Below are 24819 nucleotides of genomic sequence, written 5' to 3' on the forward strand. Positions count from 1 at the left end.
CGGGAGCTGCATTTGGCCCACGGGCCTTAGGTTCCCCATCCCTCCCAAGATGCCTGACGAATGCTTTCTGGGGTGTGGCTGAGCCAGGGCTGGGAGGTGTCTGCAGCTCCTAGCGTGACGAGGGGACTTCCCAGAGCTGCGGTATTGCTGGCAAAGGAAATTGCACCCCCTACACACTGTCCAACCCTGAGCCGTTTCGGTGCTTGGCGTAGAGGCTGGGCATCCCTAGTAGAGGAGAGGTTCTGTGCTGCCGGGAACAGCAGCAGGTGGCAAGCAGGGCCAGGGGAGGGAGAGGAGGATTGGCAGGACCAGCAGGGAAAGCGTCCCCAGGGTTCCTCTTTAGCTCCCACGTGGCACGGCCCAACATCAAACTGTCCCTGGTGGCTATGCCCCGCCGCTGTGGGGGGGTGAGTCCTGGCTGTGAGGATGCACCCTGCGGATGATGTGCTGCTAGACCGGCCGTGGGCAACACCCGAGCAGAGAATGGATGTCAAATGCCTTTTCCATCAGAACGTCTGTGCTCTGAAACCCCCGTATTCAGCGATGAATTTAATGCTCTGATCTCAGCAAAACCCCAAGAAATAGCCTGACTTGGCAAGTAAACCACATCGTTTAATGCATTAAAAGGTTAGAAAACATGACCTGCGAGGGAAGGCTGAAGGAGCTGGGGTTGTTTAGTTGGGAAAAGAGAAGACTGAGAGGGGACACGAGAGCAGCTTTCACGTTCCTAAGAGGGAAGCGGGAGGACAAATTATTAATGTCTGAGGACAGGACAAGAAGTAAAGGGCTTAAATTGCAGCAAGGGGGTTTAGGTTGGAGATAAGGAAAAACTTCCTACCTGTCAGGGTGGTGAAACACTGGAATAAGTTGCCTAGGGAGGTTGTGGAATCCCCATCTCTGGAGATATCGAAGAGCAGGTTGGACAGACACCTGTCAGGGACGGTCTAGACGGTGCTTGGTCCTGCCGTGAGGGCCAGGGACTGGACTTGATGACCTCTCGAGGTCCAATCCAGTGCTCGTGTCCTAACAGAATCGGAGCATGTCCCATGCCGAGGGCAGAGGCACTAGGAGGCATGAGTGCAGGGAAGCCAGGCCTTGTACAGCTCTGCAGAAGCAACAGGACATGAGGCTCAGTGGGGACCGAACCCCGTGATCACTGGTCAATGGACGGCCTCTCCTGGGCTTGGGCTGAGGCCCAGGGTGCAAGAGCTGAGCTCAATCCTGTGACCCACGAGCTCCCCCGGAGCAGGGTCAATCCATGGGAAAGGCCTTGCCCCTACTCGTTTCCTCCTGCTTTACCGGCCCAAGGAAATATTGTCCCGTCCGCCCCCTGTGCTCCAGGCCCTGCCCCGTTCTGCGTCCCATCCCTGAATTGCACCCGGGCTGCTGGGCTCCTGCCTGCCTCTCTCTGGCCTTACCACCCTACAGCCAGCCTGTGCGACCGGGCGCTCCCCCGGTGTCAAGGAGGCCTCCATGCTTCTAGCTGCATGCGTGCTTGGCATGGGATGAGGCATGAGCTGGACAGGAGCAGCCGTCCTGCTCCCCCTTCTGTCCTCTGGCCCCCCCTCCAGCTCTTAGCTTAGTGGGGCGCCATCTCTGGCCATTGGCGTAGGACTGCATTGGCACCATTCCCTGCTGCCGGCCCTCGCCATGCACTCTTGGGCGTCTGGGCACAGCCTGACACCAGCCAAGCCAACTCTCCTTCTGAGAATGGGGCCCGGAGAGAGGGGGAGGCAGGAGAGGGAACAATGAGTCACCACGGTGATTTATTCCTCAAAAAATGAGGTTTACAGGATCTTGCGAAAAAGGGTTGTTTTCCGATAAATGGCCCCGTCTACACCTCTTCTTAGGGTTGCCAGGTGTCCTGTATTCACCCAGACAGTCCGATATTTTCACCTCCTGTCCGGTAAAAAAATGCAGATGTCCGGTATTTTCTGATTTTTTTCCCCCTGGCCAGGAGGCGAAAATGCTGGGCACCTGGTAACCCTACAAACACTCAGCGCCCGGCCTTTCTCCCCCAAACCCGTTCCCCCCCCCAGCCACCAATACCCCCAGCCCCCTTACCCCAGCCCCCATGCCTACCTGGTTCCACAAGGCTGCTGGCACAAAATGGCTGCTGGCAAAAAGACCAAGGGGAAGCAATGACCCTGGGTCTTAGTGCTCAACTTCTCAACAACTTTGGTCTCCCTTTTTTTTTTCTTCAACAGAATTTTTTCCCGGTGAGTTTTTTTGGGTGGGGATGGGGGGGGGCAGGTATGCAGTATTTTTGTTTCAATCATCTGGTAACCCTACGTCTTCCACAAAAAAGATTGGCAGAAGATATGCAAATGAGAGTGTGATTGGCATATCTTCTGCCCGGGGGGGGGGGAGGGGGGGCGGAGAAATGGCAGTGTAGACATAGCCACAGCCTGCCTCACGGGGAGGTGCTGATTGGCCGGTATGTGGCCTCACTCTGGGAAGTCCTTCCTTTTAAAGGTGGGGCTTCCTGACAGGTCTTCACATTTAGCAGCCTGCACCTGCCATTGGTGGAGAGGGATGAGGGTTTGGGGGTAAGGGAGAAAGCGACAGAAGCAGACTGGCTTGTCCTATGCTATGAAAGGATCTCAGAGCCCTCCCAGCTATTAAGCAGATGGCTCCCAGAGCAGCAAGGGGGGGGGCGGTAGTTTCCATTCTCCAACGACCAAGCAGAGGTCACATGCCCCGACTCCTGGTCCAATGCTCAGGTTTCCTGGTCCCTCGCTGGCTCCTTGCCCCGGCCAGCCACAGGCCTCCCTTGGCAGCCTGACCGTCAGACCTCTGTGTTCCCTCTGCAGGAAAGAAGAGTGTCCCTGCCTGCCTCCCTGCCCTGGACCCCGCGCCTGGGGCCCCGCCCGAGCCCCTTGGACGGGTGGTTGAGCCCAGCCCTGACGCCAGAGCCCGAGGAAGGGCCCGTGGAGGCCTGGCCAGCAGCCGGTGTGAGGAGCCCCCCTCCTCCCATGTCGCCATCCTGGAGCGAGCGGTCCCTCTCCCCGCTGCGGCAGGAGCCAGAGCCCAAGGCCAGCCGGCAGATGCAGGCCCGGCTCGCCAGGAACATCATCAATGCGGCCAGGAGGAAAAGCTCCTCCCCCAAAGCTCTGGGGACGGACGGTGTCCGGCCATTCACGCCCCCCGCCGGCCCTGGAGCCTCGCCTGCCAGCGCATCCCCAGGCAGTGGCCCTAGAATCCTGGACAACCATTCGCCGAGTCCACAGTCTCCACGAGCCTCGAGGCCAGATGGACACAGACCCGCGAGCGCCGGGACACCACAGTTCAACGCCTCCTGCATCAGCCCGAGGGCCCTGGGCAGCCACTCCCCAACCTACAGTAGCCCCCTGCAGTCACCACGAGCAGCCAGGCCGGACGGGCACAGGTCTTTCACCTTACCCGCAAACGCCCGGGTACCAATATTCAACGCCGCGGCTGGCAGCAGCCCCGGAATGCCAGGCAGTCCCTCTCCAACCTGCCGGCACCCAGAGCTCTCTCCAAAAGCCACGTGGACGGATGGCCACAGGAGTCTCATGTCACCTCCTGGCACAGGGGTGCTTCCTGCCAACACGTCCTCTTGCACCAGTCCCCGGAGCCTGGGGTCCTCCTCACCCACCTTCATGCGCCCAGTGCAGTCGCCCACGGGAGGAGCAAGGTACCCCGTGAAGCGTTACACCTCCCGGTCCCCCACGGACTCCGATGTGTCCATCGACTCGGAAGACTCCGGGGCCAAGTCTCCTGGGATCCGCAGCTTTAACATCTGCCCCCGGGGCTGGAACGGAAGCATGCGGCTGAAACCCGGGCGCCTGCCCTCGGAAGCGTCTTGCACCTCCTAGGCCAGGAGGAGTCCAGAGAACTGAGCAAGAACGGGACTGGAGCCGGCTGAACTGCCTGGACCGACCAGCACCTGGCCGTGCCGACCAAGCTAAGCGGCGGGGGGAGGATGCTGGGGGCTGTGGGAAGGGATGAGAGCAAGTCCCTCCCTCCCCCCACCTCCAGGGCACCTCTCCCCAAAAGGCTTAGAACGGGGCAGGGGGCTTAGTCAAAAGGCAGTGCACCTGATGGACGGGACCTTGCGGACGCCAGGTTGGGCTGCGACAGCCAAGCCACAAGACGGTGCCTGCTGGCTTGACTGGATCCAGACGCCCCCAACCCCTCACCGGAGCCACCATGGAGCCCCATTCCTCCCTGTGTTCCGCTTTCCCAGACTGATCCCCCGGCTGGACTGCAGCCAGCAATGACGTCTTGGCTCCAGTGGCATGAGCAAGCCTGGCATTGCTTTTGTTCCCGGGACGTGCCCAGCGCGAAGGGGACTCAGACGGCAAGCAGGCAGCCCCGAGACTGTCCTTCCGGCCGCGTAATCCCCAGAGCAAGATGGCGAGTGGCCGGAGGGGGCTTGGGAGGCCGCCAGCCATGGGCTTTCCAGCTTGCTGCCTCTGAATCCCATTGTTCCCTTTGTGCGCCTTGCAGAGGCCACGGATCAGGCCTGCTTCCAGCCGCCCGGGGGGAAGGGTGTGTGGGGGGGGGAAGAGCTTGCATGCACAGCGGCTACCTGTGCTGCCGGGCCTGGCTTTTCCTGCGAGCCGGCCGCCTGAAGGGAGCTCCGCGGCCGCCGGGGGCTTGTCCCACTCCCGGGCTGCCAGAGCTGAGGTGGTGAGAACGGGAGGAGGTGGGGCTGCCCTCCTGGGGGAGCAGTACAGGACTGAGCTTGCCTGCTGCCCACGCCAACTTCTCGCCACTATGCTCCACGTGCCCCTGCCACAGCCCCCCCGCCACGCTGGCGGTAGCTAACGCCTGCTCCTGGGGCACGGACGTGGGGGACGCCTGTCCAAGGGACCTTGGTGGAGCCACCGGAGAGTCAGAGCCATGCCACAGGTGCAGCTGCTCTCCCCATCCCCAGCCTGGACTCGGCCGTGGGGCCTGAGCCACGAACAGCTCCGAGACCCAAGCAGTGAGGGTGGGAGGCGAGGTGGGGCCGAGAGAGGGGCTCCCTCTTAGCCAGTGGCCTGCTGAGTAAAATGGATGGAGCCAATGGGTCCGGGCCACTGTCTCAGCCGTGGAAGGGCCCCCCTGTACTGCTGAGCTCCAGCTAGCGGGGAGGATGAGCGGTGCTGCCGGGACTTTGGGGAAGAGGCTCCCACGAAGGGACTTAGCCCTGTCCCGGCTGGCTGCAGGGGAACGCACAGGCAGGCGCACATGCCTCCATGTCACGGGGCCATGCCAGTGCCACTGGCCGTGAGGAGTCGTCTGCAGCACGTCCGTCCTGGGGCTGTTTGTGGGGGGGAACTGGGTGACTCATTAGCCGATACGCAGTATACGAGAGGCCACTGCAGACTTGGGGGGGGCAGGGAGAGGCTCTGAGTTTGCCCACGGGCCTAGGCTATAGAAACATGCTTGTTTTCACTGTCGTGGGTTCCCACCACCCCTGCACAGGGTGACCAGCCCAGACCATGCTCAGAGTCGTGAGGAAAGAGCACGAACGTCCTAGCCCGTTTGCATCTTCCGCTGCCCACCCAGTGACTCCCGCCCGCCTGCTCTCTCTCATTTGCGTGCTTGGCAGCGTGGCGTGCGGCCCATGGGTGTTCCCCTTTCTGCCCCCGAGGAAGTAGGCGGCCTCTGTGTTTATCGTCCTGATCTTTCAAGGCACGAGCGTGCCCGGCTTTAAAGCAAGGTGAGCCCCAGGAGGGCAGCCCACCCGCACCTGCGCTTACCAGATGGCGGTGTGCTCATGTTCTCTCCCCATTCCCAACTACTGGGCTTTCTAGCCCCCCGGTCTGCCCACAGGCGCTGCAGATGGGGGGTGCAGGGAGCCTTGAGCTGCAGTCGCCTGGCTTCCACTGCCTCTGTGAACCTAAAGGCGCAAGCTGTGCCCTGGGCTAGCTGGCACTCCCTCGCCAGAGGAGTTAACATGTCCGTGCACAGGCACAAGAATGTCTGGGACCCCTTCTCCCCACGACCCCTTGGCCTCCCAAAGCCCCACGGGTACACGTCTGCTGCTCTGGTTCCACTAAGGGAACGGGGTGGGAAGGGGGAAATCACATGCTACGTGCCTGCTTCTGCTGTGAGCAACATGCGTCCATGGAGGCAAATGAACCCAACAGAGACTGGCAGCCCAGGGACCAGCCCCGGCCCATGTGTCCCAGGAGGAGGCGACAGACAGCAAGATGTGGCAGAGGTCAGTGGGGCCCAGTAGGGGTGAGCTGGAGAAGGGCACAATCCCTTTGTCCCAATAGAATCAGATGAGATTGGTCATTTGACATTTTTTTCAAGGAAAACTGGCCCCTCCCTCCCTCCCCACACACCAGAGGCAACAGAAACCCCCAGGACTAGATGTTGTTACTTCGGAAAAACCCTGTTTAATTTTTCAGAAAAGACACCCTGGAAAATGAGGCTTTTTGAAAACTTTTTCATCCCTAAACAAGTCAAAAAAAGTTTCCCAAAAGTTGATTTTCGTCAAGGCTATGCCTTCCTGTGTCGCCCCATCCTTTGGCACCCAGGAGTGGAAGGAAGTGAGGCTTTAGCAATTCGCTAATGTGGCCAGGCAATTCGCAGCCAGCTCATCCCTGTGAGGCTGGAGGCCTCTAGGGATTGGAGCCTTTTGCTTCCAGAGCTCGGCGGTGAGGGGAGACTCGGGGCAGGAAGGACCAGAAAGCTTTCCCACTGGGGAGCTGGTAAAAAGAATTAGGGGTCCCAGAGCAACTTCTCATGCCAGAGGGCTACTACTGGTGCCAGCTGGTGGCCCTCTCCTGGTGGCCCTGGTGACCATCTCCTTCCTAGCGGTGGCCCCAGGGGAGGTCGGAGACACAATACATGAGGGGGGGGGGGTCTCATGTTGCTGCTGGCCATGCTGAACTCTGGGGCTACAAAGACGGTTGCAGTCCACAGCACAGTGAGGCAAGATTGACACCAGCAGTGACCAGCAAAGCGAGGAGCAGAGCCCCAAACCCTCGACCTGGCTGTAAATGACAGGCACTCTTCCCAGGTTTGCGAGAACCAGTGGGGCTTGACGCCTGCAGCCCCAGTGGCCGATGGTGCCTTAGCCCAGGGAAGCCCAGCTGGGCGTGGGCGTGAGGGGGCCTGCAGGGGCGAGAGGGAGGACAGGTAGGTGCTGAGACGGGGTGATGGGAGCGTAGGGCTGAGCCGTGCACTGGGGCTGGTGGCGGGAGCTGTCTGACAGCCCCGGGGCAGAGAGGGGAGGGCTAGGGGAGCAGTGGCATGGCAGAGGGTAGTGTAAGTGAAAGGGGTGCGAAATGGGGGTGGTTTTAGTCTGGTCGCTTGGGACACAAGCCAAATGGATCGTGAGGATTGGGGGGGCTGGTCTGCTGCCTGCCGGTTGCAGAATAATGTTTCTGGGCAACGCCCTCCCGACATGGTACAAGTGCAGCCAGGCATTAGGGCAGGGACACCGCTCGCCTGCTCACCAGCGCTGAAATGTCCTCCAGGGGCAGATCATTGTAGGCTCTGGCGCGCTCTCCGCTGGGGAGCCACTCCCAGGCCTGCCGCTGAAGCCTTAGCCAGAGACTCCCACTGACTTCAATGGGCTTTGGATCAAGCCCTTGGGGACTAGCTTTTGCCATTGCTCCTCCCTGAGATACTCATCCGGCCCTCTCTCTGAATACTGGGCTTCCCTTTCCCGCTGGCCAAGCCCAGAGGCCCGTAGGCAAGGGTTAGCTAGGGGGAGCTGCCCCATGGAGGGTGTGGGCGGGCACGGGAATGGCTCCGTTCAGCATGGGCCACTTTGCCAGCAGGAGCGGGAGCCTGTGAATTGAGGAACCAGTGGAGTGTCCCGCACCCTCTGCACTGCGATGGTGTGTGACCCCCAGGCTAGGTCGACACTGCACGCTTACTTCGAAATAACAGCGTGCGTCTACACAGCAAGCCGGTTCTTTCGAAATGATTTCAAAATAGCAGGCGTCTTACTCCCACTTCTGTAACCCGCATTTCACGAGGAGTAAGGGACGTCAGCGGGAGAGTGTTTTCCCTTCGACTTCCTGCTGTGTGGACAGCGCCTAAAGCCGAATTAATGTAGCTGAAGTTGCGTCACTTAATTCAACTTTAGACCGCAGTGTAGACGTACCCCCACTGAGCAGGCGTCCTGGCACAGCGGAGGCCTCCATTACCAGCCGCTAAACACAGAGCTCACCAGCCTTGTGTGACCAGCAGCTCTCATGGCTGCGCCGCCTCACGCCCACGTGCGTACGCCACGGCGAAATTGCCTCAGGCGTTCCTTGCCACAGTGTCACCGGCTGCTCTATGGCGCGCACATCGCTGTATACCACGCTCGAAAATAAAACTGACATTATCTCACCCAGTCTGTCCTGCCTGTGTCCGTTCGACCCTGACTGCCTCATGGCTTCCTTCGGCCATGGCGTTCATGCTGGGCATCCTGGCTGGCTTAAATGGGCTTGCTGCCACTGCGGGGTAAAATTAAAGGGCAGCTAAGAAACACCTTGGGCATGTTGCTTGTGGCCAGGGGAACCCAAATGGCTCAGCCCAAGGGGTGTGTAGGATTCTAGCTGGCATAGGAAGTAGAAAGATTGTGCTGCAAGAAGAGGGCGGAATCTGGCCCAGGCTCCCAGGTTTGTTCCTGTCCTGGTTGCAGGGGCAGGGTGAAAAGCTGGTGTGTCAGCTCCCACCCCTGCACCGCTGGTAAGTGAGGCGCCAGACCAGGGAGCGCTGTGGTCTGATACCCAGCCCTGCCCCTCCCCTACATCTCAGAGTCCCCTTCCTAACAGCAGACCTCATCTGTTAGCCCAGGCACGAGCCCCTCTCGGGACAAATGTCACACCCCACTCAGCCCGACTAGAACTAGACTCCCCCACGTTGCTGGCAGGAGGCGCCTGGGGGCGGGAGAAGGTGGCACATTGAACCGTCATGCTGTCACACGCTAATGGCATCACAGAGGAGCTAGAGCAGCAGTTCCCAACCTTTTCCAGGTGGGGACCCCTTTTGACAAATCGGGAAGACTTGGTGACCCAAGGCACGTCAAAAACGGGGAGAAGGGAGGGCGGAGACACTTGGGGAGACACTTGGCCCCCTTTTGAAATGTAGGTGACCCATATTTGGGACCTGACCCATAGGGTGGGAAACCCTGCGCTAGAGGGAGGGTGCGGGGGGCAGATTTACCTGCAGATGCACTTGTCGCTGGACTGGCAAGGTGCCCTGCGGAGTGGGTGAAAGCCACTGTCCCTCAGGGATCGGTTCCTTAGCCCTGCCAGGGGGGTGCATGGACTGGCTGCTGCTGGAGATTCCCAAGCCTGGCCGGGCAGTGAGTACAGATGTTCAAGCCTGGCCAGGCAGTGAGTACAGATGTTCAAGCCTGGCCGGGCAGTGAGTACAGATGTTCAAGCCTGGCCAGGCAGTGAGTACAGATGTTCAAGCCTGGCCGGGCAGTGAGTACAGATGTTCAAGCCTGGCCGGGCAGTGAGTACAGATGTTCTGGGAACCAGCACTCGACTATTGCTAGTTAGCGACAATGCATGGACCCCAACAGGCCTTGCCTACACTAAGCCTGCAGTGATAAAGAACGGCCACCAGGTGGCAGCAAAGGTGAACGAGCAGCTCCGGGTTTAGTCCACGGCTCTCTGAATGGTGGGTGTCAGCACAGCAGATCCAGGAATCTCGTCTACACTAGGGAAATAATCCCCCGCTGTCATCAGCTTGTGGGGCCAGCGCCACCGGTACTCTGGAGTGCTCAGAGTGCCTAGAGCACACAGGCCACGGAGCCACGGAGGATTTGAACCCGTGTCAGCAGTGGGAAAGCTTTGCCCAATGTCCCTAGCAGTGGATGGCTTGAGCTGGACGGGCTGGAATGCACAAATCTTTTGGGCTGGGTAGGGCCCACCAGGCACAGCTCAGAGCCGGCTGGCGTGAGACTCCTGACCACTAATGGCAGCGTGGGTGGTTGCAGTACAGGGTCTTTTCTGCTCTCTCCTCCTACAAGCTGACCTGAGAAGTCTCCTCAGGAGGGTCTTGCGAGCTGCAGAAATGACCCCCCACCACCTTGGTATTATTACACGGATGCCAGTTGAAATAAGAGCCCAAAGTGGTCAATGGGATGTTTCAGGAACCTCCTGGTGACTATCCCACAGCCCGGACGTGTGTGGGAGCCACGCTTCTGACCCCAGCTGGTGAACAGCTTAGTGAAGTTAGATTCTCATTGTAATTTAATCCTAACGTGTCCCTGTGATGCTAATTGTACTCTTCTGAATTGCTACCCCTCTACTGTTTACACTATCATATCCTGTAGCAGTGAGTTCCGCAGATTTTAATGGTTCCCTTTCCTCTGAATTCTAGGGTAAACTCCTTGGGGCAGAGGTGATTTCTGTCTGTGTTTTGTGAAAAACTCTGTACACTTATGGTACATTAAAAGTAATGCTAATAAACAAGAGTGTAACAGCATATTTCCCCGTATCTGTCTTAAATGGGTTGCATTTGATACACGTTTGCCCTGCCATTACTAGAGAAAGCATCACACTCTGCTTCTCCAGCACTGGCATTAGTTTGCATACCCCGCTAGGGTGCTTAGCTCTCCCCTGGCCCAGGCTGTCTTTGAAGTACCATGCAACAGCCAATGCCGCCTTCTCCAAGGACATGTATGAATGCGTGCATACAAACAGGCATGGCTATGCATCTGTGTGCAAACGGGCACATCTGGCTTCGTACGTGCGCGTCTGTGTGCGCGTGTGCCTCTGTGTTTGTGTGGGCTCGCCGCGGCCGGAGCTTGGCTCATCAAGGGCTTGCACTGCCTCCGCCCCCTTTCTCAGCCAGAAATAAATGTCTGATGTAACACGGATTAGGGCCGAGGAATCTCAGCTGTGGACTGGGCTGCGCTCAAGCAGGGCACAGTGGGGGTAGGAAAGCCACAGGGGCTACTGGAAAACGCTGGGCAGCAGGCAGTGGGGCAGGACGGGGAAAGCTGTTACGGAAACCCACGGCAAAGCCTTAGCCGGGCACAGCAGGAACGCTCCTTTCATCCAACAGCATCACACCCCGAGGAGTCACCCAGTCAGGTACGAAGAGCTTGGCTCTGAATGCGGGGGGTGGGAGAGGATTGCTATGGCTGGAGGGGACTTAGCAGCATGCCGGAGTTTGACCCCCAGTGGCTCCATTTCCCTCTGCTGCCTGTTATTGAGAGATAGGCCCCGTGTGGCTGGCTCAGCTCAGACTCCCTGGGAGAGTTAATAGCGCGGGGGAGACCGCACAGCTGGCAGGGTGGGAATGGCATTGCCCATGTCTGTTTCAGTAGGGGCAGGGCCCAGGACCCCTACAAATCCGCAACAGGGTTACCCCGGTTCTGAGCTTGGAACAGGGGTGATGTGAGCAGAGGAGCCGCGGCCAGACGCAGCCGTGCCAGCGGTTGGCTCTGTGGGTGCCACTGACCTGGGCGTGAGGCAGCTCCATTCCGGAACCCGAGGAAGAGGGGATGGGCGCGGCTCCGAGGAACCCTCCATGCGGCGGCTCCCAAAACAGGCATGGCAGTTGCTGTGGGCAAGAGGGGCGGCGGCCCAGGACATGGGTTGTGGAGTTACAGGTTACATCGCATGGGAAAATGGCTACTCACCTGGGAACCCCCATGCAGGTAGGTCAATGGGCTGTCTCCCCCCACTCCCTGCCTCTCACAGGGGCTCACACTGGATGCTGCAGAGACAAACGCTCCTGGAACAGCCAGTTGCAGTGCAAGGGAAGTTTGTTCCTGTGCCCAGAGGGCGATCAGCTTATACCCTGAAGCGTGACGTGTCTTACAATGTTCCCTTGCTAGTGTCACTGCAGAGACAAATCTTATCCATTGCTGTGAATTAGACTGGGAGTGAGAGGTATTTGCTTCCATAATATCCTGCAGCAGAGAGTTCCACAGGATGCCGCAAGTGTAGCGTTTTCTTTCAGCTGTTTGATGTTTGCTGCCTGCTGGTGCAGTGACTCTAGCTCTTGGCTAATGGGGCGGGGTGAATGGGAGCTCGCTCCAACCCCTCCAGCGAGCCAATTGGCTGGGCTCTGGAAGAGCAATGGCAAACCCATACTCCAATGCCTGGTGACGCTAGAAATGGGGAGTGGAACACAAGCCCATGCTGAGATCTTGCCAGGCCAGGATCATGCAGGACTGTGGGTGGGGAGGCTTCTGGTTCATCCTTCCAAGCTGTGAGCAGTGGGCTCTTCTCCTTCAGGAAGCAGCATGTCCTCTGACGTCTGGGGTGGGATCCAGGTGGAAGTGAAAGCCAAGACAAAGCTCCCAGTGGTTGCAATGGGGCCAGGATCCCCCCCCCCCTGGCTCACCAAGTCCTTTCCTGGTTCTATGCTATGGCTCTAGCCAAGGTCGCTTGCTAGCAAGGCTGCTGCACCTGCAGGGGCTTAACGTCCTGGCAAACTCGCCGAAGGGGAGCCCAGCATCTCCGGACCAAGCTGACTCTGTGTTCTCTGCCCAAAGGAGCAGGGTTACAACTCCCTGCTCTGCAGAGCTTAAAATAGATCCTGGCTACATGTCATGGCTCCTTCCCCACTCTGGCATGATAAATGCAGAAGTGGGGGCCAGCTAGTGTACCCCAAAGCCTTATCCACCAGGCTTTGGTATAAAACTTCCCCCAAAATCTTAAAAACCTAGATCTTGGGAATAAAACTTCCGCTGCCACCACCCAAATATTGATAAAGAAATCAGGGGAAAGATCATTTGGGAAATCTCACCCCTATTATAAAAATCAGGACACACAAGTAACCAATGCCAGGTTAATAAAAAGAAAAGAAAAAACTTTTATTATTACAACAATATTCCTGTTGCAGGCATAATGACTAGATGGGAAGGTAACAAAATATACTCATGGAGAAACTCCATGGGCCTAGAACTTAGTTACAAAGAAAAGCCAAAACATCTCTTAAGCAGGGCCAGACATCAGATCCCATACCCAACCCTTAAAACAATAAAGCCTAAACTTTACCCTACTTACAGAAAATGAAGAATGGTGTCTTGGAGAAAGAGAGAGAGACATGCCTGTCCCTCTCTGTAGCTGTAGAGAACACACCCAGGCTATGTCTAGACTGCAGGCTTCTTTTGAAAGAGGCTCTTTCGAAAGCATCTTTCGAAAGAGCCTCTTTCGAAAGATCGCGTCTAGACTGCAGGCGGATCTTTCGAAAGAGAAATCCGCTTTTTCGAAAGAGAGCACCCAGCGAGTCTGGATGCTCTCTTTCGAAGACGGCCTCTTTACATTGAAGAACGCCTTCTTTCGAAAGACGAACTTTCGAAAGAAGGCGTTCTTCCTCGTGAAATGAGGTTTACCGCCATCGAAAGAAAAGCCACGTTCTTTCGAAATAATTTCGAAAGAACGCAGCTTGAGTCTGGACGCAGGGGAAGTTTTTTCGGGAAAAGGCTACTTTTCCCGAAAAAACCCCTGAGTCTGGACACGGCCCCAGAGAGACAAAAGGGAGAAAGGAAAAAAACCCAAAATCCTTTGTCCCAGTTTGAAAGTCCCACCTACATTCCTACTGGTCACTCCACCTAGCTAGGTGTAGTTAACCCCTTAATCCCCAGGCTGCTGGCTAACCCTCATAATCATGACATGGGCGCTCAGGAAGCAGCGAGGAGCACAAGGGTCTCCATAGTGAAAGCCACAAAGCAGAGCAAGGTGTTGCTCACTTGGCCTGCTGCCCCATTCACGCACCACAGGAGTGTGAGAGGGGAGGAGGATGGTAAACCTAACCCTGCCTCAGTGCAGCAGCATGGACTAGATACGCTCTGAGGTCTCTTCTAGCTCAACCCTTTGATGAATCGGTGATGCTACGGGGGTGGTCTGGAGGGAGGGGGATGAGACAGGGACTATTTCTTCCTCTTTAGAGAAGTGCCCAATTAGAACTTCTTAGGGGGTGACTCGCAAACAAAGCAAAAGTGACTGATTTGGGCTGCCTCTTGGTCTCAGGAGGGTCCACATTAAAAGGCTTAGATGGCCCAGGCAACGTGAGCCATCCAACTAATGCTAGATCCCTATTCTGCCCTTCTTCTAAGCACTGGTTTGGTACTGTGACTTAGCCATAAGGTGCCTACAAGGAAACCTGCAACATTTTCACTAGCCTATAAAACTCACTCCTGCGCGGGGTGAATTCCGACACTCCAGCAAAACTCAGCACAAAGGAGCAGACGTTTATGAATCACCAGGGCAGGTGTCAGCTCACCGAACAGTCCCCGGGTCTCAGGGAGCGGAGATCAGAAAGCTTGGTATACAGCACGCTGCATCTGTGACTGGCGCATTTTGAACAGCATCTGTCCCACGAGTCAGCCCCTCACAATGCCTGGCGGAATTGCCCAGGGCACTGCATTATGTGGCTCAGCCATAAAACCGGCAACAGGGGGGCAGAAGGAAGAGCAAAGTGATGTCAGCTGGCGAGCTGCCTCAGGAGACGGCACCAGCAGGCAGGCGATGGGGAATCGTGTGGCGGGTTGGAGAGCCGCTAGTCCAAGAAGAGTGGAGAGACAGGGGAGGAGAGCACGGGAGGGCCCGAAAGTGGTCACCTGGAACAGCTCTGTAGCCTGGAGGGTTGGTCCTGAAGCAAATGGAAGATGTCTGCAGTGAAGTGGGGGTGACGTGGTTGCATGATACAATCCCTAAGACCGTAAAACAGAGGGGAACCCCCCTTTTTCCAGCTGCACTCTCTCCGAGCTTGTGCCTATTTTCCAAAACGGAGCCAAGCCCGGCGCCAGGATGACAGCTTGCATAAAGCCGTCACACAAATCTCAAAACTCCACCGGGGGGGCAGTTCTTCCCAGGGACGGAGCAACTGGCACACTGGGGATAATGTGCCCGTAGCAGTGAGGGTCTGCCCTGCCGTGCGAGTCCTCTTGGGATCCTGCTTCTTTTCCAGGCGGCAAGATGTTCCCAATTGTGCATTGGGACCCCACCAGAGAGAGAAAAAGGCAGGTGGCGGCCATCCTGAGGGAGACGGCAGGAGACGGTAAGAGACACTTTGTCTTACGGGGTAGCCCCAGAAATGTGGTTCCCATTAAGGATGCCGCATGCTATTCATGTAGGCCATGGGTTCCCAAATGGGGGGCATGAAGAAATTCTGGGGGGGGGGTGCAAGGCAACTCAGCCCCCCCCCTTCAATACCTCCCCCCGGCCCCAAACTGTGCTCCTATTTTTGTTTTTTGGCCCCGGGCAGTTCCTTTTTTTTTTTTTTGCTCAACAAGCTTTGCTGCTATTGGGGGGCGGGGGGCGGGAGTGTTTCTCAAAAATCAAAAAGGGGGCGTGATGCCGAAAAGTTTGGGAACCACTGATGTAGGCTGATCCACTTCAAAGGAAGTCGCTGGCAAAATCCCCCCTGCACTCCAGGGATATTAATGCTACCAGCCTCTTCTTGGACTATATCCTTGGACTTTTCAAACCAATGAAGAGTACATTGCCAATTAGCCCCTACACTGGATCACTGGGGTACGTCTACACTAGCTCGTACTTCCAGGAGGAGTAACGGTAGTTCGAATTAGGATCTTTAATTCAAACCACCTACTCCGTGCTGCGTGTAGCCGCGGGCACGGAGTTCAGACTAAGGGGGATTTAAAAATGGCAGCTCTCGGGAACATGCAAATGAAGCCCGGGAGATTTAAATCCCGGGCTTCATTTGCAACTCCGCTTGCCCTCATTACCCTACCTAGCTCGAACTAACGAGTTAGTGTAGACGTACCCTAGAGGTTATTCTGATTCCTTCTCGGCCTTGGGGCCCCTGACTGTCCTCCTTTTTCATTCCCCCCATAAGGCCTCCTGGCCCCCACCTCTTTAGCTGGATGAGGCTCCCATCAGTGTGGTTCTTGCACCAGCCTGACGGGCCCTGTAGAGCTTGGCGAGACATTGGTTGCTCCTCGGAGCTGAAGCAGCCAGGCCATCTTCTGGCCTCTCCCCCGAGCAAGGTTCTCCTGGCTCCCCTGCAGGGCAGCCCCATGCACAGACGCTCGCAGTCCTCTGCGGGCCCCGTGCTCAGAGAGTCGTTGCCCATCGCAACCCCTGTGCGTTCACTGCCCTGCTCTGTGTGTGCTCAGTCCTCCAGCTGGACTTGGGGAAGAAGGTCAGCGTCCCCCAGGATCTGATGGTGGAGGAGCTGTCTCTGCAGTCCAACAGGGGGTCCCAGCTGTTCCAAAAGAGGCAGAAGCGGGTGCAGAAGTTCATCTTGGAGCACCCCATGGGCTACGGAGCCGTGAGTCACTGCACCATAGTGGGAGCTAACACCGTTGGGTCAGCATGATGGTCCCATCCTGGCTTACAGTCCAGAGACCTTCAGAGATAAGAACCGGAGCTGCCCCAGCTTGAGCTGAAGCTCCAGATATTCACGGTGGAGGGGTCCGTAATAAAGCCATTCTCTAGATCGGCACAGAGCGGGAGCTTTAACACACACGCACACACACCACAGATTACGCCAGCACCCTGGCTTACCTCCCTAGCCCTTTGCTAGGGTGCACCTTGGGCAGCGATGGGCCACCTGCATGGAGGGCCACATGTAGTCCATCGAAGTTTTACATGTGGGGCCCAAGACATTTTGGCTATGTCTAGGCTACATTTCTCTCTCAAAAGAGGAATGCAAATGAAGGAAACTGAAAATGCAAATTAAGCGCTGATTTACAAATCTTACGCTTCATTTGCATAATCGTATCTGATCTCTTTTTCGAAAAAGGTGTTTTCAGAAAAAAAAGCAGTCTACACGTGGTTCTTTCGGAAAAAAAACCCTTTTTCGAAAGAACCCTTATTCCTGAAAAAATGAGGCTTACAGGGTTCTTTCGAAAAAGGGTTTTGCCAATAGACTGTTTTTTTTTTTCGAAAAAGTGATCGGATGCGATTATGCAAATGAAGCGCGAGATTTGTGAATCAGCGCTTCCTTTGCATTTTCAATTTCCTTCATTTGCATTCCTCTTTCGAGAGAGGAAGGTAGCCTCGACACAGCCTTTGTTACCGTCGCCCACACACAGGGTTGCCAGATGCTGCTGGTTTCCATCTGCATAGTTTTTTTCCCACTGGTATGACTGAAGTGACATTCATGTGAACCAAGGGCCCATGAAACGAGGTGGGTGCTGGTTGCACACAACAGTGACTGTGAGAGCCGGGCGCGCCCTCTGCTTCCAAGCCCAGCGCTGCTACGGTTCAGTTGGCCCATCCCACACATTCTAGGGATGCCAGTGCAGGGAGCAAAACTGCCCTATCCCGGGAGACCGGGTTGGTTATGACAATCTTGTGGCCCACTGAGATGAAGAAGGGACACTCCTTTTTAGCCAAGGATATGGGCAGCCCTGATATAACAAGAAGCCCTGCCCTGTAACCGCACACTTTAACGAGGAGTGTGGCCGAGGCAGCCATCTTTGTTGTGGGCATATGTGCTGTGAGGAGAGCAGGGCTGTCTCCATAGGGCGTTGCCAGCTGCTTTGGCCAGCGTCAGCAGAACCGATCCCCATAGCAGAGCCAGGAAACCGAGCTCTGCCACCACGGGCGCTGCTGGCCCTTAAGTTGGGAGCATGCTCCTGGCATGGGGGCTCCGTGTGGGGCATGCGCCCCTCAGAGTGACATCGCTCTCCCTGCCCCCCACAGGGCTCGAGCAGGACGGCAGCAGGGGGCTCACATGGCGTGGCTGAGGGGGACCTGGCAGGACAACCGGACGCGTGGATGGTGAGTGTCCCCAAGGCCCGGATATCAAAGAGAAGCAGCGGATGATGCTAACCGGTCAGGCCAGAGCTGGGCTACTGAAGTCGCCACATTGGCAGCTCTAGGACCATCCCCCTGCCTGGCCTCCTGTCACTTTCCTTGCACTCACTGGACACGTTGCAAAGGGCCACGAAGGGGCCGGCAGGCTGCTGTTACTCCCTGCAGCAGGGTGTGCGGATGCTCCTAGCGTCAAGGCACCTACGAAAGTGGTCCTCTGGGCCCTGCTATGCAGGCTGGGCTACTCCACTGCCGTGGTGTTGGAACCCCCCAGTCCCTCCAGCCAGGCCCTCTCACCGACCCTGCAGCTGGCAGCGCTATTCCATAATGCTGGGTGGGGTGAAGGTGAGTGTCTATCGCCTTGATTTCATGTTCTCCTTTCTGGGTGAGGCAAGAGCTCCACAGGTCCAGCCTCCCTAAGTCCCCTTCCATGGCTGGAGACCTGGCTTTATCATCCCCCGGGACAGGCAAAGTGACGCAAGGTGGAAGTTTTCCTCCAAGATGGTTCATCACAAATTCATCACAAATTCTGGTTCATCACAAATTCACCGGGCAAGTGTCTCGGAAAGGACCAAAGACTAGAGAGCGGGGGGCTGGTAGGTCCTCACGGAGGTCCACCGGTGGAACTGTGCAAGGTTCTCATATTGGGGGGGGCTGCACAGCACCTGGCCTCGCCCTGCCTGGCTCTAGCTAGCGCAATAGACTCTTCTCATTCTTGAGCAAAAAAAGTTATCACTAACTAAGTCTCCTTCCCTGCCCTTTACTGCTCCATCTTCTCCACAAGACCTTATCTCAGCCACCAAGGGCAAAGCGGAGCAGACCTCTCCCGGCACCCTGTTCACAGCCTTCTCCTGCTGCTCTTTCTTCTCCAGTCTGCCGAGGGCAAGGAGAACTATCCCCCAGAGCCTCACATGGCAGCAGCAGGCCAACGGGCCCCTCCCAAAGTGCCCAAGAAGACACAGAAAGTCCTGCAGATGAGTAAAGCCCTCAACCCTGATGTCCTGGCTCCAGGTAAGGAGTTGCCCACAGAAAAAGACCACCATGTGCATGGGGCGAATGCAGGGGTAACAAGGACGATGTTAGAACTCACTACCCCACCCACAGCCAATCAGAGAACAGCCACCCCATGTCGAGCCTGGTCGTTCCAGCTGGCCAGGCATTGTCCGCCAAGACGTTTTTTCAATGGAAAAATATGGCTTTTTTTTTAAAAATAAAAATTATTTTTGTGTGTGGGTAAACAAATTGATTTTTGCCTAATTTGTCCAAAAGAAAATAACCGGAACTGTTAGCGACAGGATGGAAGAATGCCTAAGAAACATTCTGATAAAAAGAAAACAATAGCTTTTGTCTGCATTTTTCATGGGGGAAAAAATCATTCTAACCAGCACTACTGCTCTCACGGCCCTTCCTCTCAGAGGGGGGAATTCTTGTCCACAGGGGCACAGGCCCGGGGAGACCTGATGATCCAAAGCTAGCTGGCTGCTGCCTTGTATGCCGGCTGGAGTAACAAAAGCCTTGTCTCCCAAATGCAGGCTACTCTGGGCCGCTGAAAGAAGTCCCACCAGAGAAGTTCAACTTCACTGTCATCCCCAAGGCCTACTGTTCCCCGTGGCAGGAGTTCCTCAGCAGTGAAGACTACCGGCTGGATAGCAAGAGCCAGCTGCCTGAACTGCCCAGCAAACCCAGCCACCTTGAGTTGAGGAGTTTCAACAGGTAACAGTCACCCGACGCATCCACCGCGTGTGCGGGGAGATGCTGGGGATTCAGTGCTGACAGAGGACTCGGCCTGGGGCGTAGGTCAGGCTTGGAGATGAGAAGAAGGTGGCTGCAGACCTTGCTAAGAGCTGATAGTTGTAGTTTTTCTTGCAGACCCATTCTAGCTGCTGTTTATAGCAACAGGAAAAGGCAGGGCCAGGGTTTCTTTCAGCACAAAAATGAGATGGGGCACCCTTGACTTCTCTGCAATCGGACACATGGGAACCCTTGACTTCTTGAAATTACAGCTGCTTCTACCTGTCCCCTGGATACCCCATTGCGTGGGTGGGTGCTCAGAGGAAGCAGGCACCAGTGATGCTGCAAGAGGGAATACAGTACTTAAGACATGGATGGCAGGTCTTAAAGGTGACCTGCAAAGGGAAGCTAAATATGGGTTCGCGCCCTCAAGGAACCCCTGAGCCCTAAGGCCTGCCCTGCCACTGGCTTGTCAGGTGGCCTCAGGCAAGTCACTTGACATCACTGTGCCTCATTTCCCCACCTGTTTTGCAGGGCTCAAAGGAGCGCTGCAGTGTTTGTTAGGCAGGCGTTGGGAGGGCTTCCTGCTGGATGCACTGTGCTTAGGAGATGTGAAGCACTATAGAAGGGCACAGCACTGTAGGAGTCAGGCACTGAGCTGACTTCTCTCTTTCCTGGTGGGTGCTCCACCCACAATCTGTCCTGAGGCTCCGCCCCTTCACCATGCTCTGCCTTCACTCTGCCTCTTCCTGCCCCACTCTGTCCCTCCCCCAAAGCTCCACCCCCTCCCTGACCACCAGCCCCTGCCAGAACCAGAGAGACTGCTGGGTGCTAAGCACCCTTTTCTTTCCCATGGGTGATGGAGCCCTGGAGCACCCACGGAGGTGGTGCCTATGCTCAGAGCAGTCTACATTCCACGCCTGTTGGACCATGGCCAGGTTAAGTGACAGCTCATGTGCTATTCTGGTTTGCAGAAGGTGACAAATAGCTGCAGCCGCAGCGAGGACACTAAGTCAATCTTTATGCAAGGTGCTAAAAGGTCACCTGATTCCTCCCAGCCACAGGCCGCAGACTGAACTCTCATGATTCTTCTACCCCGGGCTCCAGCAAAGGGCCCGGCCCCAGGCACTGTGCGCAACAGTTAATCGCACTATTTGTTAAAGCAGGGCTGGGTTTGTAAAGTACTAGCCTGGCAGACAGCCAAGGGAGTCTACATGTTCTGCAGAAAGTAGGGGTGGGGTTCCAGCAGAGGCATTCTGACTTCTCCAGCAGGAGAACAAGTGACCCTGTGTGGAGCTGAACTGAGGTAATGTCCTTTAGCTGAATTATAAAACCGAGACCTAAACTCCTTCTTATTACTGGGGATCCAAAAGCCCTTTTCCCGAGCGTTGGTCTGGTGTCCACACCCCCCCCCCCCCCCCCCCCCCCCGCTAAACTGCTATCTGGGTAAATATATCCTGCCTAGCTGAATTCTTGCTAGGGTTTCAGATGGATACGGCCTTCCCCCTCACTTCTGGGACCACGCTGCTGTGCCGTCATTCAAACCCTAAGGTGGCTGTATTTGAGTCATGCCAGAAGTAGCTCCCCTGCTCTGTTCTGGAGATGAAATGTGGTGCATAAATATGAGCAAGGGACTTGCCAACCCTTCCCACACCAGCCTAGTTGGGAGCACACCCACCAGCTAGAAAAAAACAAGACCCTGGTGGAAGTGGTGCTGGCAGCCGGAAGCAAAGGGTGGAAAAGTTAAGGGGTTGCTGTTGTGATTTCTTTAGCATTTCTCCTCTCACACACACTCATTAGTTCAAATGTTTTAAATTTTTCCCATCCCCAGCTCCTTCAGGAATACACTGTACAGGGAGCAACAGGATGGGGGAGCTGCTGCAGTCGCATGCTCTTTAGCTCCTAGGACTGGTCATGTTCCTCTGCCCTTGGCCCAGTATTTATTTCTAGACAGACGCTCAAACAGGGCATGCTTCTAGCTGATGGGCAAGGCTGCCTAGCTTCACCCTGTGTTATGTCCCCTCTGAAATGCTGCTCTTCTATTTAAAGCCCATAACTGATATTTAATACAGCTAGATGCGAATTGAACGCCAAGTCTTTCACCTCCATTCTACCTCCTCGCTGAGGCAGAAAGTGCCAGGAAACCAAATTTACAGCCATCAGATTTAAACGGAGTTAAAAAAATCCTTGTTGATCCAAGACCCTGCTTTTGAAAATCACCACTTTTCATTCGATCTTATCCCCACCCCAAACAAATCCAACCCAAAGCTGATAGAACATGCATGCTGCTTCTGTATTAAGCTGCCCGACCAGAAACCAGAATGAAGATGAACACTGGAGTAGTTCACATTTGTTACAGATCAGTGCAGAGTTCGTTACCCCAACTTCAAAGAGGCTGGTTTATTTACAAAATGCGGAGGGGTGATGTAAGACCTCACAGAGGTTCACTGAGATGGCTCTACCCTATAGGAGCTGTAACCTAAGCTTTGAGGACAACCTTGCCACATATTCCTTGGGGGTCCGAGTGTTTCTGGAACAAGCCTTCATCATTCACGCTTCCCCCAGAAGTGGGGCTCAGACCTGCAATCACCACTTGTTCCTCCCTGGGATGTTGCTGAGAGACACGATGCCACGTTACTCGAGTAACGGGTTAGCCAAAGCATGTCCTTTCTGAAGCAGCCATTTGCAGATACACCCCACAATCCGCCTTCACTGCCACCCCCAAACCACTGTTCTGCCGTAAATGTTAAGGGCCTAACATTCAGCCCAAGCCTAGCTGCTCCGCTGGACTATACCTCTGCCCCCTTGCACTGTTTCTCCACTCAAGCCACTGCAGAAACGCTCTTTCATCACCTTCCAAGAGAGGCTGCCCCAGGGCTGAAAGCAGGTTGTTTATGCACAGCAGCATTGGTCCTGGTGGTAAACACAGCTGCACGCCCTTCCAGAAGACTTTGGCTGCACATAAGAAGCTTCACATTGCTTTACCAGGAGGATCGGGGGTAGGACTTGCTACCCTAAGACCTTTCCTATATGGGGTCTCTCATGCTGCCTCTCGTTCAGCACACCCGTGGATGTGGGCAGGGTTGATAAGGACAAGGGGGTTGCAGCAGCTGTGGGGCTGACACCCAGCTCTCCCTTTCCATCTCAGCCCAGGCTGCTGAGCTAGTGAGAGAAGTGACCGTCTCTCTGCAGGACTTTGAATGAGGGCCAGCTGACTGAAGCTCTGTCGAGAGGGGATGAATCTTTTGATCAGTGGAGGGAACCAGACAGACTAGGCGGGGATTGTGGCTGCTATTCAGGACACAGGTTGGCATTGAGGATTCTTGCTAGATGACAAGGCTGTTGGATGCTCCAGGAGCAACTAGTCCAAAGTGTTTTTTTCATCCATGTCTATTGAGAGAACCCCTCCCTGGCTAACTTTCCTCCTTTGTGAATGCAGGACTCCTATCCCGTTTGGTGGGGTGCTACTCAATGACATGTTCCCGGTGCCTGCGTTGGAGATGGAGGCTCTGATGGACACCCCGAACAGCTTGGAGCTCGTCTGGAATAGACCAAGCTTTAACAGAGCAGCCAAGGGCTGGGTAGCGATTATGCCAGAGACAGAAGAGCTGTAACAATCTTCCTCCTTTCTCTTAACCCACAGATGCTTTATCTGCTAGGCTCCAACGTGCTTTGTTTTAATTCGCCAGTAGAGGCACGCCTTAACACAGCAGAACAGGGGAGCACCCTGTGAAGGCTAAGTGACCTCAGTATGCCGTCATACATCCCCCAGCAAGCTCACATATAGGGCCATTCCTGGACTACCCTCTCGCAAGATTCTCTTGGGTGCCTGTTATTGTAGGATGGGACAAATTGACCAGCCAAGTTCTCATTGATAAAACAAAGTGATTCCAGTCAACTTCCACATCTGTCATTATTACACCACGGAACAATCTGACTGGAGCAAAGAGATTGTCCTTTCTCCCGTGTTGTGGCAAACAGCAGAAGAGCCCGTTGTCATCACATCAAGTCGCCCCGCAACTGTTCTGCTGAAACATTTGACACCAGCATTGACAGGCTGCTCTGAGAAATCCCAGCTTAAGGGCAGTGCAGTAGACACGTAAGGTTGGTTGAGATGCCGAGGGGGAGCGATAAGGCAGGGTGGTAATTGAGGAATGTGGGTGAAATGTTACTAATGGCTCTCTGACATAGAAGGAGAGAGCCTGTTAAAGGAAATTATATAACACTGGCCTGGGCGTGGGGGGACTGGCTGCAGAAACACGAACTGCATAGAAAGGGAGTGCGTGAAACCACCAATGCTCAAACTAGGAGAAGCAGGAGCCTATGCGATTTTCCCAGCTAGGTACTGCTTGGCGGGTTACAATTCCTCTCTCACCCCAACAGCTTGCTGTATGAGTTTACACAGCATTGCTGTTTTAATATTTAAACCACTTCATTAAAAATATATATATGGAGGGTCTGATCTTGCTCAGATTTTCCTTTTCATTTCAATAATAGTCAGGATCAGATCATGCCGATTTGAGATGCAGTACACCATGTTACCCTTGGTGGAGCCCCAATTCCATATTTAAGGAATTTTCAGTGTGATCATGCAAATCAATGCTTGATAAAACCATTCCTGTGGTACCACCAGGGGAGAGAGGGCATCCTACATAGAGATGTTTTTATGACCAGGAAGGCCCTCACTCAACACATGCACAAGGGTGTTATGACCACAGCCTTTTGGAAGCACAATCTATAAAACACAGCTAGCCATCAACGCAAGTGCAAAAAAAAAGGTGCAGAGCAGAACCCATGTATATGTTATGAACAGTCTCAGTCACCATGGCTAATTGAAAAACTCCAGCTCAACTATGCACCTTCTATATCAATTCAGTTTTTGTCAAATTCTTATGAAAACCCTAACATAACCTTGCAAAACTGGCCTTTAATGGTGGGGCTTTTGTTTGTTTGTGCATCATTGTGGTTAGGCTAGGCAAGTAATGTTGTATCCAGGCTGGTAAATGCGTGATTTTAAAAGGCTGGCTTATTTGTAAATAATGCAACATACAATCACTGTATTTCTAATGTTGCCAATGAGACCATATGGAGGAGAAGCAGCACATCAGATCATTACAGTCTGAGGAACTCCTCATGCAATGAAACACTCGTGTGAGGAACTTTCATTCCTCCGCCCATCCCCAGAAGCAAACTGAACAAGCAGAGGAGCCAGGCTAAGCATTTAAAGGTTTGTGCCTATGAAGTCCTGTCCCGCTCCAAGCCCATCTCCCTCTCTGTTGCCTGTGAGCTGGGGGCCATGTTTACATTCAGCAATCTGATCGGAGAAAATAAATTAGCTATATAATAAAACTTGTCTCAGTTCAGTGTTTGGAAATCAGTGCTTGCAGAATAAGGTACTGATTCAAACCCAGTACAGGCAGGTGCTGTG

At 55.1% G+C, this 24819-nt stretch overlaps 2 protein-coding genes across 5 annotated transcripts in view; both read left to right on the forward strand.

Moving 5' to 3' along the window:
• SYNPO (synaptopodin) overlaps positions 1 to 8310 on the forward strand; it is a 67343-nt gene extending 59033 nt beyond the window's left edge. For all 4 annotated transcript variants that reach the window (XM_075900560.1, XM_075900561.1, XM_075900562.1 and 1 more), the window contains one exon: positions 2814 to 8310. In XM_075900560.1, coding sequence (XP_075756675.1) covers positions 2814 to 3839 — 1026 coding nt within the window. In that variant the 3' untranslated portion in view covers positions 3840 to 8310. The remainder of the gene's footprint in view (positions 1 to 2813) is intronic.
• A 2482-nt stretch (positions 8311 to 10792) lies between these two features.
• On the forward strand, positions 10793 to 23950 carry MYOZ3 (myozenin 3). Its single transcript, XM_006138242.4, has 7 exons — positions 10793 to 11015; positions 14848 to 14937; positions 16016 to 16170; positions 17550 to 17627; positions 18533 to 18671; positions 19193 to 19373; positions 22831 to 23950. Exons 2-7 carry the CDS (start codon positions 14856 to 14858, stop codon positions 23003 to 23005), a joined length of 810 nt encoding a protein of 269 aa, XP_006138304.2. The 5' UTR covers positions 10793 to 11015; positions 14848 to 14855; the 3' UTR covers positions 23006 to 23950.
• Positions 23951 to 24819: the final 869 nt, after the last annotated feature.

This window comes from Pelodiscus sinensis, chromosome 17 (assembly GCF_049634645.1).
Source record: "Pelodiscus sinensis isolate JC-2024 chromosome 17, ASM4963464v1, whole genome shotgun sequence".
Classification (NCBI taxonomy): domain Eukaryota; kingdom Metazoa; phylum Chordata; order Testudines; family Trionychidae; genus Pelodiscus; species Pelodiscus sinensis.